A 16,697-nucleotide genomic window follows, 5' to 3' on the forward strand; every position below is an offset into this window, starting at 1 on the left:
ACTAACTTTTTGTCAGTGTTTGTATCGTTGTAGACCAGATGTGAGTGGACGCGGAGCCAAGACTACATTGTGTGTTGGAGCAAGTAATGGAAAAGCCGTAGTGGAGTTGGAGCGGAGTGATTATAGAGCAGTGATGGACAATTGCTGTCGCTCCACTCACATGCTTGAAGCATCGGCTTCTTCTGGAACTATGTTCATGGACGTTCCTATGGACAACTGGTTTCCAGTACAACAGCACACAAATGTCGGAAAAAGCATTGGAAAGGATGCATTTTACTATGCATTACCTATGCACAACTAAACCTATGATGTGTATTAGGAAACACACAGTCAAACTCTGATTTCACGAGTTCACACTTACAAATAATTAGATAGAGTAAAAGAGTATGGTTATTTGGCGTGCTCTCCGGGGGGGTTGGCTTCGAACCCGGAGTACTCCCCCCCTGTATCCCGGGCTGGGACGGGAACTAGCCGAGAGTGAGGAGTCGGGGTGGCGGAGGGATGCAGAAATGACTGTCGAGGAACGGAGGTGAGTCAGCTGTATATATATAATATGATTGGGTAGATCATTGTAACGTGCTCCCCCCAAACTTTGTTAATAAAACATCATTTCGTTTTGATGTTCACAATTGGAACGTAATTGGTACTATTACTACCAGGATATAAGGATATTATATTGAGAGCTAATTGAGCTTATTAGCTGAAGTGTCCTGCTTTCCAGCGAACAATATCCCATGTGTCTCTTCTAGAGCTTCAGAAGAGACTTCAGCAATATCTCAGACTGTGCTCAGATTTCCCAAGTCTAAAGTCGGATATATGAATGTGAACATTTCTCATCAAATTCCTTGAAAAAAAGTCCTTGAACTATGCTCTCCACATTCATTTCATAGCTTTCAAATGCCACCAAATGATACTGCAAGGATTATGACTGTTTTCAGACAGGCTTCCCGAACGTCTGTTATTGGTCAGGTCAACCGATCGCTCCGCCTCAAAGAGCTGATGTTGCTGTGATGGGCTGGCTGGAATGATCAAACAATGTGATCAATGTTGTGGTAGTGCTAAAAAGTCCAGCTGTTTACATTTTATGAAAAAATCAATGGCTATTTATTGTTATCTCTTCGTTTTAAGCTGGGATATGAAAAAGTATTCTAACACACAAAAATAACACACATCTCTTTTAAATAAAGGAGTCAAAACGAAATGAACAAATGAAGAGCAATCACTGAGGAATAGTGTTTTCCAGGAGCTTGAAGGAAATTCTTCTTGTGCTTGCATTAACTCGCCAGCGGCCTCATTTATAAAGCGTGCGTATGCACAGATTTGAACTAAAATCCATGCCATCGTTCATAATTTATAAAAACAGTCTTTGACGTGGAAAAGAGCTTAGTGCCATGTCAGGGTCTAGGCAGACATACTTGATATTTGGAAATCTAAGCAATTCTCGCCGTTCTCAAGTAAAGGGTTTGGACGTTGACTGGTGCTCTTTTATATGTAAATGACATTAATTAGGCAATCTGAAACCATTCAGCTGCGCACAATTTTTATAAATCATTTGCAAATTATAGATTTCACATCCGGCAGAGAGGCATAAGCATGTTTTTTGTGCGTACGTTCGTTCTCCGAATCACACGAACGCACACTTGAGAAATGATCGTAAGATCAAATGTAGGATGGTTTCTATGCAACATTTTATAAATCAGGCCCCATGTCTCCATTTCTTTCTGTCTGTGTGTATTAAAGCTGAACTCTCAGCCGTTTGTTTCAAAGAAACATTTCATAATGCCAATTTATGGAAAGTACCCAACACCCACATGCCCACCTCGCTCTCTCTTCTACAAACACTCCTTCAGCTATAATCTGGCATGGAAAAACTTACTACAGCTCAAGTACAGTTACGGCTGACAGAGAGCCAGAGCCAGAGCAGAAAACACACATCAAAACCTCACAATGAGCCTCACGGTGCACATTCACAGACAGGTCTTCAGGACCAAGTGCACATTATGGAACGGCATTTTAATCATTCCTATGTATTTTCCTGATTGATTCCAAGTACTATGGGCTCATCCCTAATGTACATTAGCACATACACCTCTTCATTCATGTCTGTCTCTCTCAGTCCCTGCTCTTCCCGTCCTGACAGTTTCCATGCCAAACAGCGTTCAGTGTTTAGCGGACACAGACCTCACACATCCAGCTACTGTAAACACACTTAAGCTCTACTGACTCCAGCAGAGGACTGCACTGTAACACAGTAATCTGAACACGAGTACGGCTTGTTCTTTCTCTCAAACGTGCTTACCTCCTTCGCTGGTGCTGATGGGAACCCATGCCGTCCAGTTGGAGACACCCTGACTGCTCTGGCAGGCCATCCTGAAATCATATTGGCTGAACGCTTCCAGATCTGAGATCAGACGGCTGGTGTCCGGTGCGCTGACCGTCTGGTTGTAGATCAGCTGGTCAGAGTCTTCACCAGAAGCTTTAACCTGAAAGGTATTGGATTTTAATGATCTGATGATTTTTAGTGCTATCTATAACACATAAAAATTTGTTATTACACATAAAAACTTTGCCCAACACCAAAATGCAATAAATGTTTGTTTGTAAAAAAAAAAAAAACTTTTTTTAAATGCTCAAACACTTTCGTTTTTTTTTTTTTTTTTTTTGCAAATTGTGGATAAGCAAAATATTAAAGGAATGAAAATCCGTTTGATTCACTCAACAACACTCTCACGTGGTTAGTATGCTGAATGGACATCCTACGACCATGGGAAATGATTGTTATTATTTTATTTTTTAAATGAGGCAAGAAGAAGTAAGTTTTAGTAACTTTTTCCTTATTGGTGTGTGGACACACACTGGGAACAAGCCACAAATTACTTGAGGCAAATGTGTGACATTCACTTTCTGTTTAGGGCAAAGAAGAAGCGACCTCTATCACTTCTCCTTTCCCCAGGTTCCTGTGCTAGTGTCAGTGTAAATAAAAGAGTTTCAGGATTAAATATATCTTACACGTTTGTTCTGTGTAAACACACAATTATGTCACATTCCTTGTTGGTACATGTATAAATCTAATAATTTTCCAGTGCATGTGTAACATACATTTATATGTTTTGATTTTATGTTGCTGTATCTTTCGCAGAAAGAATAACACAGTTGTGTTAAGCCTGAGACACGCCACGATCGGCTTATAAGCTTTAATGTGTGCTTTATATACAAGCTTTTTATATATATATATATATATATATATATAAATTTTTGTTGTTGTTGTTTTTGTTTTTTTATGTAAAATATTTGAAAAATAATATTTTTTTTGAACAATCAAGCATGAAAACATATTGTAGTACACCCCAAGAACTAAATCAAGACTTCGTGCACGGGCATAATAGGACCCCTGTAACATTCCTCATAATCATGCAGCCATCTTCCTGAGCGGGTCTTGGCACACTCCTAGGTATCACACACACACACATCTTCAATAAAGTCATCTCCAGCTGGACACACGCTGCTGGCACAGCAGGACACATGAAAACACCTCACTCAGCAGGAGAAACATGCTGCCGATGCAAAGCCTCAAAACATCAAACCTCCCTCATAACCAACCACCTACCTAGAGTTATACTGCCTCAAATCGTTCTCGGCTGTAGGAATCACAGAGAAGAAAGAAAGCGAGGGCTTTATAAATGAACATAAGCTTTATTGGCATGACTAAAAATGATTACAAGAATTCCATAGAATTCAGGTTGCATGCACGTTCAAGCCAGAAACACAACATAACACAACAAAAATACAATGTGTATTTCTCACGGAAACTGTCAAGAAATTACATTTTAAAAATAAATAAATGTTTATATATGTTGCATAATATTTTGCACAAAGAAAATTATATTAAGGTTATGTGCACGTAATTCTGGAATAAGCAAATCTTGCTTCCCAATTCTCATTAATGTAAAATGAAAAGCAAGCGATGTCAGAGTAGTTTGTGCATTATTGTATTGCAGTGCACCATTATTGCTTTTTTACAGTAAGAAAATTTTGATAAAATGTGCCTAATTGGCATGAAAATATTTTCACAGTTAAAAAAATCTTACTTACTAAAATTGTCAATAATTATACAGTATAATTAATATTTTCTCTATGAATATAGAGATTAAATATGTCACGCAAACACACACACACATACATATATCAATATATGACTCTAAAAATGCATGTGTATACACAACATGCGTCTCCTTGTTTCTATTTTTCACAGATTCTCTGAGGCAGTGTTAAAAACCTCACATGAAAACAAGCTTCAAACGTGTGGCTTCCCAAAGAGCGATACAACCGGAAGAACACAAGCTGGACAAAATGAGAGGTCATGCTTTATAATGTGTATAAAGTTTATTGTAATGTATTCTGATGGGGTGAATGAAAGAACCGACTGATTGAATCAGTGCTGCGGCACGAAAGGGAAGATGTGTCATAGCACTCAAAGCTCAATGCAGAGGTTATTCTTCCTGATTATCTTGAAGGGCTTCATTCTGGAGGAGTCACACGTGAGTCAGGACTCGGTGATTCAGGGAGAGTCAATGAAAAGAGCACTGCTGGTTACTGACTCACACAGCTGCTGAATTCCCCTACGATGGGTTAGATTAGCTCTGTCCAGACCATCGTTTACACTGACCAGACATATTTCTGTATTTGAGCTGAATGATATCTCTATATGCTTAGATGCATGTTTCTTAAATGTGTTCATTTTATTGGAAAGGTTCACAGATGGACATAAATTGTTTCCTCTATTGATTGAGCTTTGTGAAATACAATCATTTTACTGTGGCCAAATGTATTATCATGCACCTTCTTGTTTGTCTTTGATTTTTTTTTATATTATATGGCAAAAGTATGTTTAGTTGAACTCACAATATGATATTATTGCGATACTCCAAGACATATGATACTGTAAAATGTTAATAAAAAATGTACTGTTGATTAAAATGCTAAATTTGGTATTAAATTGTGGGTGTAAATGAATTGGCTTGGACTTGTGCTGGAAACCCAATGCACAGCACAATGGTGACTCAAATATTCATGATTCTGAGGCTGAAAATACAGAATTATTTGAGATGAATATGCTTGCACTCTGTCACTGACTAGATATAATGTAGTTTAATGTAGTACTGACACTAAAACTCTGTAAACTTGATTTTTTTTCTCACACAGTCATTTTTATTTTGGATGAACTAAACAATACATATTGTCACTGTCCACGATACATATTGTTGCATTTTTGTTTTGTGATATATTGTGACACGCTATATTGTTGACACCCCTATTAGTTAAGCAATGAATGACTTCACACTGGTACTGTATATGGACATATTCATAACTAAATAAATAAATCTGTATTGCGTCAGTTGAGCTATGTTAAACTTTTCTGGCATTTCCATTGTTCCTCATTTCTTTTTTATTATCCTTCAGTTTCCTGAGGTTAGTGTGTTTTGTCTGAGTTTGCAGCGTTCGGTTCTGTAGAATTGGGGAACCAGAGGAGGGACAAAGGCTCAGACACAAGAGCCTGCTTTTATTAGAACCAGGCACTTTGGGGTGGTGCTCAAGCCAAGGGGAGTGTATGACACACACACACACACACACACACACACACGTCCTACCAGGGCCCCAGAACATAGGGGGAACTGGGCCTCAAAAGTGAGTCGTACGGGGCCTCTTTTAAAGTGTGAAATGTGATCCTGTAGTCTCCAGCGTGATTAAGCGGCGTGCGTGTGTGGGTACAAGGGTTCTGACTCACATTTGTGGAACAAAACAAACACATCACAAGCTTGTCAAAGTCAAACGACACAACAGTTTGAAACAAACACACATTCACTCATTCTGTGATCGATCTACTGAAAGAAAGTTTCTGAAGGTACCTGAACAAAGCAGAGGCTGATGGGATAGATTCCTCCAAAGCCCATGCGCCAAGACAGACGGATACTTGAATTAGTGACATCTTCGGCTTTAACGTCATGGGGCTGGGAAGGAAGGACTAGACAGAAAGATCAAAGATAGATATAAAACATTTATTGCTAAAAAAAATAGCTAAAATAAATTTGTGTTCGCACCTTTTGTCTACATTCAGACTGCAGGCAAAATATGCTAATATTTTTGCTCACATGTGACTGAGATCAACTTTTTCATAACAGTGTGAAGAGCACAGAGACAGGTCTGATGTTTACGCAGCCTCCGTCTGAACAGTCATATCGGGATTCTTGTGACTTTCACATCACGTATCGCCATTCATCACAATTCGCCGTGATTTTTGTTTGTTCACAGTGAGCTGTTACAACGAGAGCACTATACAAGCCAACCTCGAGGAGTCGTATCGTAAATAATTACATTGTCCCTCACTTCCAACTCGTCCTCAACTGCTCACCAATTTCACTGTCTCCCACTGCACATCACCTTATAAATGAAATGAACTATGTATGTTTTAGCTTACTGCAGCATTAAATATTACTGGAATCAATTGTGGCTCACGACTCTCATGCGATGAGAGAGCCATGTTTAGCAAGACACTGTCTTGGCTGACCACTCGTGAATGGCAGGTAAAACAGGGCCTAGAAGCACATAAAAGCACCCTCACTTCAGGACGTCCCACTTACCGGTCACAGTGCCCGTGCCAGACGAGGCCACACCTTTACGATTGTGCGCCTCACAGGAGAAAGAGCTGGTTTTATTCAGACCTGTTGAGGAGTGAAACAACATGAGAAATCTGAAACTAAAAAACTAAAATCTGCAAAGTTGGGTTACACTTCATTTTCTGTTGATTAGAAGTAATGTTGCACCTACATGTCAACTAACTATCTTTCAGTAGAGTATTAGGGTGTATTCACACCAGGAAAGTCCGATAGTTCACTTGCTTTGGTCCGGACCAAATAGAATGTTGATTTTTTTTGTTTGGTACGGTTCGCTTTCACACTGTTCTTTTTGCAAGTGAACCAAAATGTGTAAACGAAACCACACGTGTGATAAGGTCGTCCATTCATTGGACAGGAATTCTCAAGCAGGGAAAAGCAGGAAGTGCACAAACAGGATCAGCATGGAGATATTTCGTAATGTAATATTTGTTATTTTACTGATTTGGTGTTATTCTCTACAAACGCAATATGAAGAAACTATATGGTATAGATAAAAGCCCGCCCGCACTGATAATTGATTGCTTGGGTCGTTACATGCGCTTCGTGAGGCACACTAGCGCACACACACACGCAAGGTCTCTCGCTCTCTGCCGTGCGCGCGCTCTTGCTCGCTCGCTTTAGACACCATTATGCCAAAATGTCCGTTTTGTTAAGTATCCTCATAAGAGCAGTCAAATAAAAAGGCGCAGTTTTCTGCAATTGGGTCGGTTCATGTTCACACCATAAACGAACCGTACCAGAGTTCGTTTGGAACCGTACCGAGACCACCTCTTCAGCTGGGTCTCGGTTCAATTGTTTGGTCCGCACCCGAGTTCGATTGCTGTATTCACACCTGCCCAAAAGGTCCGCACCAAGGGGGGAAACAAACTAGAGTTCGATTCAATCGAACCAAATGAGGCAGGTGTGAATACACCCTTAGTAGACTGTTAGGTTTGGGTTAGTAGAATAAGTTGACATGTACTTGCAAAGTTACTTATAGTCAGTAGATTGTCTGTTGAGGAGCTTTAAAATAAACAGTTATTAAGCAGTATACTGTAATAATACTAATTAGAGTTAGTTGTTGACATGTAGTTGCAACATTACTTTAGTCAACAGATTGTCTAAAGTGTTACCCAAAGTTGTGTTGGCTTGTGGTTGTGGTTGTGGTTGAGTTTCAGAATGTGTTTGTAGGTTAAAAACTCATTCATTTGGGAAATTAAAGAGCTGATTTGAAAAGAGCTACTTCTGCTTTAAGGAAAACACTGAGGAGAGGAGAGCACATACACACACACACACACACACACACACACACACACACACACACACACACACACACACACACACACACACACACTCACACACACACACTGCGCATGCTGACATTCACAGAAACATGTCAAATGAAGGCCCTCTTTCTCACACACAGCATTCTTCGCACTTTCAGAGAAAATAACGCTTATGTGTGTCATTCAGGAACACTATGTGTCCATTGATGAAAGGCCACAGAAGTTCAATATCAAGAGTCACTCAGAGAGAGAGAGAGAGAGAGAGAGAGAGAGAGAGAGAGAGAGAGAGAGAGAGAGAGAGAGAGCACAAGACACATCTAGTTTCACCTCATTCTGTTTCCTTCCCCAAAACACAATCTGTTTTCATCAGCACAGATTGAAGGAAAACAAGTCTTATTTTAAACCCATCAGTTACTCAACTAATAACCATGTTTTTGCCATATCATACAAACCTGGAAGAAGGTATTTGCATTATAATGCACTTTCCCACAATACAAATGACCTTTCAACTACAAAAGACAAAATTATCACATTTAAGAAGCATGCAGCTAATTTTGCAGCTATACTTTACTGCCAAAGAAATCAAATACAAACTGGAGTGCCTTTGCAGAACGTGTGGTCGTGATGAAAGGGTATTGTGGGCATTTGCTATGTGTTTATTAAGGTGATGTGTATGACTATCAGCAGATTTATGGGTGTTTGTTTTTCTTGTTTTAATACTGTATCTGTTAGGCCGAAATCCTAATTGCCTGGAAAAGTAATAGCACACGTCTCCTCAAAATGTAATAGCCTACTTAATGCTGTTTTATCCTGACCATAAGTATATGGTAATAATAATGTTGCTCGCCTGAGCAAACAGCACTGAATGCTTTACGAAGTGTTAAATGTTCTCTCTGTGAGGATTGTGCTGCTGCATTGACAGAAGGAATGTTATGGACGGAAAGAACCGCCATTTTAGTTTATGAAATTCTTGAATGAGCGTGAGTCAGTGTGTGTGTGTGTGTGTGCAAGCAGAAGTGTTTCATTCCAAAGATGTGAATGCACAACTAATGGTCAGTTATCCATGATGAGTCAAAGCCTCCCTCTCTCTCTCTCTCTCTCTCTCTCTCTCTCTCTCTCTCTCTCTCTCTCTCTCTCTCTCTCTCTCGCTCCCTCTGTCTCTCTCTCTCTCTCTCTCCAGCTCAGTACAGCTGGAACAACAACACAGGCTGTATGTGGCACTCTGCTGTGGCAGGTTTTCAAAGGCCTCCTCCTCTTCTTCCTCCTCCTCCTCCTCCTCTTTTTTCCCCCTCCACTCTTTCTTTCTTCCTGTCTGGCCTTCCTCTCATCTCCTGCTGCTCTTTCACCAGTAAGCAAAGGCCAGCGTCTCAAAGGATGATTCCCATTTGGAAAACAGCCAGACAGGCCGCCTGCTACAAAGAGTGTATGTGTGTGTGTGTGTGTGTGTGTGTGTGTGTGCGTGTGCGCGAGAGAGACTGGTCTTAAAGAAAGAATGTCTCAAAGAAAGAAATAGATGACTAACTTGTAATATTAGTCTAAGCAGTTTATTCAAAAGGCCTCAGGTATCTATATATGGCTTGGGTATCTCCGTCAAGTCTAGGGGAATTTCTTCACACTACAGGATGGGTTACGCACCACAGTTTAATACTTAGGGCCAGATTTACTAAACAGGGCAGATTAGCGTGAGAGCGCAATTCCAAAAAAGTGCTGATGGGAGAGGAAAGTTCAGAGCGTGATCTACTGACGACACACGTATGAAAGAACACAGACACAGCTGGATCATTTCCATAATGACCAACACAATCTATCAGTTAGCGTCTGGTTAAAGACATGCTTGTTTGGGGAGGTAGATAATGGCGCAAACACCAGTACATTGACGAGTGCAAACCTTAGTAATGATTCATTTAAATACTCTCCTCCTATAAATTGTGTCTGAAAGGGAAACTCCTACAGATGCGTATGCAATAAGATCAGCTGCAAAATGTCCACGCCTTTTCACAAATGTTTCACTGCTTGTCTTTAGTAAATCCTGACAGTAGTTTTTTAACTCCAAATTTGAGTTTTTAACACAAAATATTCCCATATATTTTTGTTACGTAAGGGAAGTGTTTATAACACTGGCAAACACCACTAATAATAGCAGCACATAATTATAGTGTATGGTGTTACCGCAACATTATTTATTATTGAAGTGAGAAGAGTTACATGTCAGCGCTGTCGAGGGAAACCTTGTATGTCCATGTGTTTTTTCCGTCATTAGTATGACCACATACAGGTTACAGAGTGTATAGTATCTATGTGAGCCTTAAGTTTTTCCAGCTATGACCAGTGTTGGGGTAACGCATTACAAGTAATTTGAGTTATGTAATCAGATTACTTTTTTCAAGTAACTAGTAAAGTAACAGATTATTTTTAAGTGAATAACAAAATTTCTGTTACTTTCTCAAATAAGCAACTCAAGTCACTTTGTTTTCCCATTTATTGACTGTCCTGTCCCCATGTTGAGAGAAATCAGGAGAAAGTGCAGAGGCGTTTTGTGCGCTGTGTGTACATGTTTACTGTAGTTCTGGATTAATGTGAGCATTTACTCTCTATTATCTCACTGCACAAAAACTGATCCAGTATTCCACAAAATTAATAGAAACAGTGAAATGCAAACCTGCAATAATGTTAAATTAGACAAGTATATGTTATCTCATTTTATTAACCAATGTCTCTGCAGCTGTCCTTTGATGATCCAATTCAACCTAATAAATAAGCAAAAATGATTTTAGATAAACATTACATTTGTGTTTTTTAGTTTTTTACTTAAAGGGATAGTTCACCCAAAAATGAAAATTCTGTCAGTAATTACTCACCCTCATGTTGTTCCAACCGCGTAAGACCTTCGTTCATCTTCGGAACATAAATTAAGATATTTTTGATTAAATCTGAGAGTTGTCTCACTCCTCCATAGGCTTTCAGAGGGACCGAAACTTGCTGGCCCAGAAAAGTTATTAAAGAGATCGTTAATATAGTCCAAGTGACTACAGTGGCTCAATCTTAAGTTTATCAAGCGACGAGAATACTTTTTGTGCGCAAAAACAAACAAAAATAACGACTTTATTCCACTATTCATTTCCTTCTCTCTGGGCCTCTAGTTGGTTCACGTAGTGTTTTTGCGTAGCGCGTCTGTGTTACACGTCACCACGTAGGCTCACAATTGGCCGAAGCGGGTCATGTGTGTGATGCGTGATGACGTGCAACACAGACGCGCAGCGCAAAAACACTACGAGGCCCAGAGAGAAGGAAATGAATAGTGGAATAAAGTCGTTATTTTTGTTTGTTTTTGCGCACAAAAAGTATTCTCGTCGCTTGATATACTTAGGATTAAGCCACTGTAGTCACTTGGACTATATTAACGATCTCTTTAATAACTTTTCTGGGCCAGCAAGTTTCGGTCCCTCTGAAAGCCTATGGAGGAGTGAGACAACTCTCAGATTTAATCAAAAATATCTTAATTTGTGTTCCGAAGATGAACGAAGGTCTTACGCGGTTGGAACAACATGAGGGTGAGTAATTACTGACAGAATTTTCATTTTTGGGTGAACTAACCCTTTAAGTATAATTGTTGAACTTTTCCTGTGTATTATTCTTCTACAATCCAGAATGGCAGCACAGCTAAAGGTTTGTTTGAGCTGCGCCCTCTACTGCACAGAAGTGAATCTGCATTTCATTCAGCCTGAGGCTTATTTGTTTTTTTGCCATTAAAAACATACAAGCAAGCCCTGTCCAGATGAGAAAAAGTAACGCAATTGTAACATTACTTTCCATAAAAAAGTAACTAGTGCGATTAGTTACTTTTTTTAGGGAATAACACAATATTGTAATGCATTACTTTCAGTCGTAACTTTCCCCAACACTGGCTATGACTAGACAGCAAATGCTAGCCTAAGACGCTCGTCTCTGCTCCTCAAATACATGAAAATTTTGCCTTTATATGCATAGTGTTTGTGCAAAGAAAATGCTTTACCAGTTCTGTATTTACCCTTGCATTGTTGGTGCAGAAACTGCTCAAACTGTCTGTGGCACGTCATTCAAAACAGAGGTGGAGCTTCGAGGTTTTGTCAACATTTCATTGGTTAAATATTTGCAAAACTCACAGACAGACTTCAAGGGTGATCAATAAGCACTGATTATGGAAAAAAAGACGAGATATAGGAACACAAGGTTTCCGCCAGACAGCGACAAGGAATTTGTTGTTAGGAAAGCCAAGTTGTAAACAACAGTATACAGCTGAGACAAGATAGATAAATACCTGAGAGGTGGAGTGTTGAGGGCGACAGTGATATCGGGTCATCCAGGTTATTGAGAGGAGCCCCGTCCTGTAGCCAGATGACCCGCACAGGTTCAGGAGGACCATGAGCCTCACAGTGCAGACTCAGCCCTACATTAGCCACTACTGACAAATGGTGCGGTTCCACTGAGAAATGAGGGAGACCTGAAGGAGAAAATAGAGAGATTGAAAATCTATAAATGTATCAATAATGTGCAATAGAGGAGTTCCCAACAGTACAGTCTATAGTTAGTCTCAACCCAGGCCAGACTCACAAAGCTTGTTTCCACCTCTTTGCACATACAGTATATTCCCATCACAAAGCCCATGCGAATTTAAAGAGAACATTGTATTTTAAGAAACATACACTAAAGAAAGATAATACCTTCTACTTGAATGTGCCCCTCATTGGATAATGTCTTCTGTGAATCGAAGTAAACCACACACCGATAGGAGCCCATATCTGAGAGCCTTACCTCCTCTATCCTGTAAGCAGAAAGTGGATGCTTTTAATCTGACATTGTAGTCACATTTTGATGTATTCATTTGGCAAACACTTTTCTCTCAAAGTAAATTTCAGAGCTTAGAAAGGTTTCAGTTTGATCAGTATGTGTGTTCATTGGGGATCGGACTCATGAGCTGTTGTACCAATCAGCTTTAGAGAAAGCACAAGGTTGTTTAAAATAAAAAAATAAAAAATTGATGTAATGAGATTACATTCAGAAGTAGCAAGTAAAGTAATATGATACTTTAAGAATTTATAGAATAAGACCCTAGTTGCTTTTTCTAATAAGCTAAATATTTTGTAATTTTTCTGTGTACTGTAACTATCACGTTACTGTCCAAAAATTCAGGATTTAACGTAATTCAGTCTTTTTATCGGGCATTAACGCAATAATATGCAACACGCTAGTTATAAAAGTAATGGTGCCAACACCAATCATGGACAGAGGAAACAGAAAAACCAGTTCACTTGAATGGCAGTGTAAACGTCCAAAAGAAACAGATATGCACGGTAAAGACGGCATTCCTACTTGAGTTTACTGATAACCAGCCAGCTGTTTTCATCTACGGGGACCTGCATCTGGTTGAGCTCAGCCAAGTCCAGCAGTTTTCCCTCCTTCTGCCAGAACACATCCAGCGGTCCATGGTCCACCCCGTCTGCTCGCAGGACGCACTTAACCTCCACTGCCTTCCCCAGAGAGGAAGTCACATTCCCAGGGCTCTCCACGAAACTCAGCCCTGCACAGTGCAGGAAGACCATGGAAAAATCATTAAGTCAGAGGTAAAGTCAAGTCCATCACTTCAGCTTACACAACCTGTGTTAGTTTTGAAGAGTAAGATAAATTAAGCAAATTTTTGATAATTTGAAATATACCATAGTGCTAAATAATTGCCACGGCAAGACTTTTACATGGTGCTCCAAAGTACGTCAAAGCACTAGAATGGTAAATGACCACAAAAACATGGTGCTCTTTTGGACATGCAATTTGCTGATGTTTGAAGAGCTGGTTATCATATTGAAAGGGTTCATCCATCAGAAGAGAAAAAAAAAATCATCATGACTTTATTAAAAAAAACTAGCTGTTTACATTCCCTGAAGAAAACGTTGCGCGGTTCTTGCTAGGGTCATTGGTATGCGGTGGCTAAGGTGTTGTAAGTATTTTAAGGCTGTTTCTCTGTGGGACGCAGTGTTTCCCAGCCCTGGTCCTTATCTAGCACACCTATCTTGTAGTGTCAATGATAAGCTGAATCAGGTGTGTTGAGTCCAGGGCATGGGCTAAAAACCACCCTTCTTCTTAGGGGTTACTATGAGTTCACCCCAAAGTGTCAATGCTATGGCTCAGGCCCTTCCATTTAAATCTAAGGGTTTTTTGTTTACCTCGTTGTCTCTCAATCCAAGTGAACATCACGTGAACTTATCAGACAAACCTCCTTTTCAATGCCAGTGGTGTATGTCTGTGAACTGATTTTGAAGGCGAGGCATTCAAAAGCACAACAAAATAAGACGGTAAGACTGCAAATCAGCTCTCTGTCAAACATCAGCTTGGCCACGGTGGTCCACTTTCCACTGGCTCCATGCATGCCCATCTGCCTGAAGAACTGGAATGTTTTAAATTCTTTTGTCAGCATGGAGTGGATAACAAGCTCTGCAGCTGAAGCCTGAGAGATACCAGAGGCATGTAATCCAGCCAGATCCATGTAGTTTAGCTTCGGATGATGCAACTCACTCCGAATTCCTTCCGGCTTAACTCTTTCCCCGCCAGCGATAAAAAAAAAAAAAAAAAAGTTGCCAGCCACCGCTTTTTGATCTTTTTCATTAAATTTTCATGACCCCCAGAATATTTTGATGTATGAATATCTAAACATGCAGTATATCAAAAAGAAAGAACAGACTCTACTTAAAAAAAAAAAAAAAAAAAAGTTTTATTCTAGCTTCATGCATTAATTTTTTATCAACATTTGAATGTGGGTATGAGTTTCATAAAAAAAGCAACATTTTTAGCAAAAAACTACATCCAGATTAGATTCAGAACGATGATCAAACACAGATGGAGTAGATCGAGTAGCAACACCCTCAAAGCTTCACAGTCCTAGAGCTCGTCCTGGGTCGACATTTCGTTCAGTAACATTACGCAGTTTTGATTTGTATGCTGTTTATTGTTGATGATCGCGTTATTTTACATATGCATCTGCTTACATTTGCTATCGCTTGTTCTTGCATCCCGCCTGTGTTTTGATCCGGAGATTCAGCGCTCTTTCAGAAGATGCGTAATAGCGCCCCCTACCATATAACAGTGAAAACACGGAAAGCTAGATCGCGGGGAAGCGTTTTCTCACAAATGACTGAAATTTCCATCAATGGAGGGGAAAGTGTTAATAACTCAAGTTTTGGATTTTCAAAGCTGTCAGACACTGCCATGACCCTTTAACCTTTGACCCTATGAAAATTATTTCACCCAGTCGGATATGGCATCCAAAGCACTAACACAATCATCCCTCTTCTATGTGGGCCTACGTTCTCAACAACAAGGAAAAGGACTGACTTTCGGAAACTTTGGCCCACTCCTCACATTCAGGGGCACACTCAACAAAAACACAAAACGTACAAATTTAAATTAAAGGATTTTTTTTTTTTTTAGTTTAACAAATTTCCTTACAATGCATCTGGAGTCTGTTCAAATATGAATGGGCTGAACAACATGTTGACACAGACAATCTTTCAGTGAAGGTTTAGGAGAACACACACACATACACACACGCACACACACACACACACACACACACACACACACACACACACACACACACACACACACACACACACACACACACACACACACACACACACACACACACACACACACACACACACACACACACACACTCAGAGATGCGAGTCCCAAGTTGATTAAAATGAGGCCCACTAAAACCCTCCTGTCATAGCTAGTTTTTATATATATTGCTATAGCCTAGTGGCTTTTAGCTTCACTAGTTCTTTTTACCATCTCTCTTTTTATGATGGCCTGAAAGTGGGCAGTCAACTCTAACCTCAACTCTCTTTGTGTGCATGCAGCTTACTGATGTCCTGATGCACTTTTCCTGATGTTGCATATTTTTCAAAAGAAACTGTTAGTTCATCAAGAAGAAACTTCTGTATTCTTGACTATTCAACAAGAAGAATCTTTCCGGTTAGAACAGATTGTATTGTGAAAAGTGTCCTGTATATGGCAGTTCTGCAATGATCAGTTGAGTTTGTCAAAACTGTATATTTTAGTCCATGTCATGACATATCTGTTAGGTTTAAGGCCAACTATATGTAATCTATACACAGTGTACTCCTAAAAGTTGACAAAATGAATGCAATAAGCAAGAAAATAGGGCCAATTTTGATTTCATTTTGACTTGCATTTTTCATTATAGCACTTCCTCCATAACACTATATTGTACAGTCTTGTAAAATGTCATGGTGTTTCTCTCATCAGTAAAAACCTGTCAAAGACAACTACTAACCTGCAGGAGAGCACCCCTCTCCATTACCGGCCCAGTCTAACACAAATCTCTTTTTCTTTCCTCCTTTATGTTTTCACTTGTGGCTTTTTATTCCATTCTTCATTCAATTCATCCCCTCATCTGTCCCTTTGCCCCAAACCCAATCCATCATTTCCCCTGTCTGATTCAGCATGGCCCCTGAGTCACATTCTTTCTGAAATCCCTCACCGGTCCCCACTTCCCCACATTATCCACGCTGCATGTTTAGGCTGCCCGTCTTCACAGTCTGGGATATTTGATGGGAGAGTCTGACAAGTGTCCGATCTGCCAGACTCAGATTCTTCGCTCAATTTAACATCACACATAAGGGCCACTCATAGACAACTTGAAACAACTCTAAGTTTGTATCTGGTAAACACTCAAACCCATTATCTTGTGCAAGACAGTGTT

General features: G+C 39.8%; 1 protein-coding gene across 1 annotated transcript in view; it reads right to left on the minus strand.

Moving 5' to 3' along the window:
* The window catches only part of axl (AXL receptor tyrosine kinase), a 44,112-nt gene that overhangs the window by 25,934 nt on the left and 1,481 nt on the right, over positions 1–16,697 (minus strand). The window contains exons 2-7 of the mRNA XM_081370795.1: positions 13,289–13,496; positions 12,640–12,740; positions 12,237–12,419; positions 6,639–6,719; positions 5,907–6,022; positions 2,300–2,483 (exon numbers count right to left, since the gene is read on the minus strand). Of these exons, the coding sequence (XP_081226921.1) occupies positions 2,300–2,483; positions 5,907–6,022; positions 6,639–6,719; positions 12,237–12,419; positions 12,640–12,740; positions 13,289–13,496 (873 nt within the window). The remainder of the gene's footprint in view (positions 1–2,299; positions 2,484–5,906; positions 6,023–6,638; positions 6,720–12,236; positions 12,420–12,639; positions 12,741–13,288; positions 13,497–16,697) is intronic.

The sequence above is a fragment of the Scardinius erythrophthalmus genome (assembly GCF_964197995.2).
Source record: "Scardinius erythrophthalmus genome assembly, chromosome: 7".
Taxonomy (NCBI): domain Eukaryota; kingdom Metazoa; phylum Chordata; class Actinopteri; order Cypriniformes; family Leuciscidae; genus Scardinius; species Scardinius erythrophthalmus.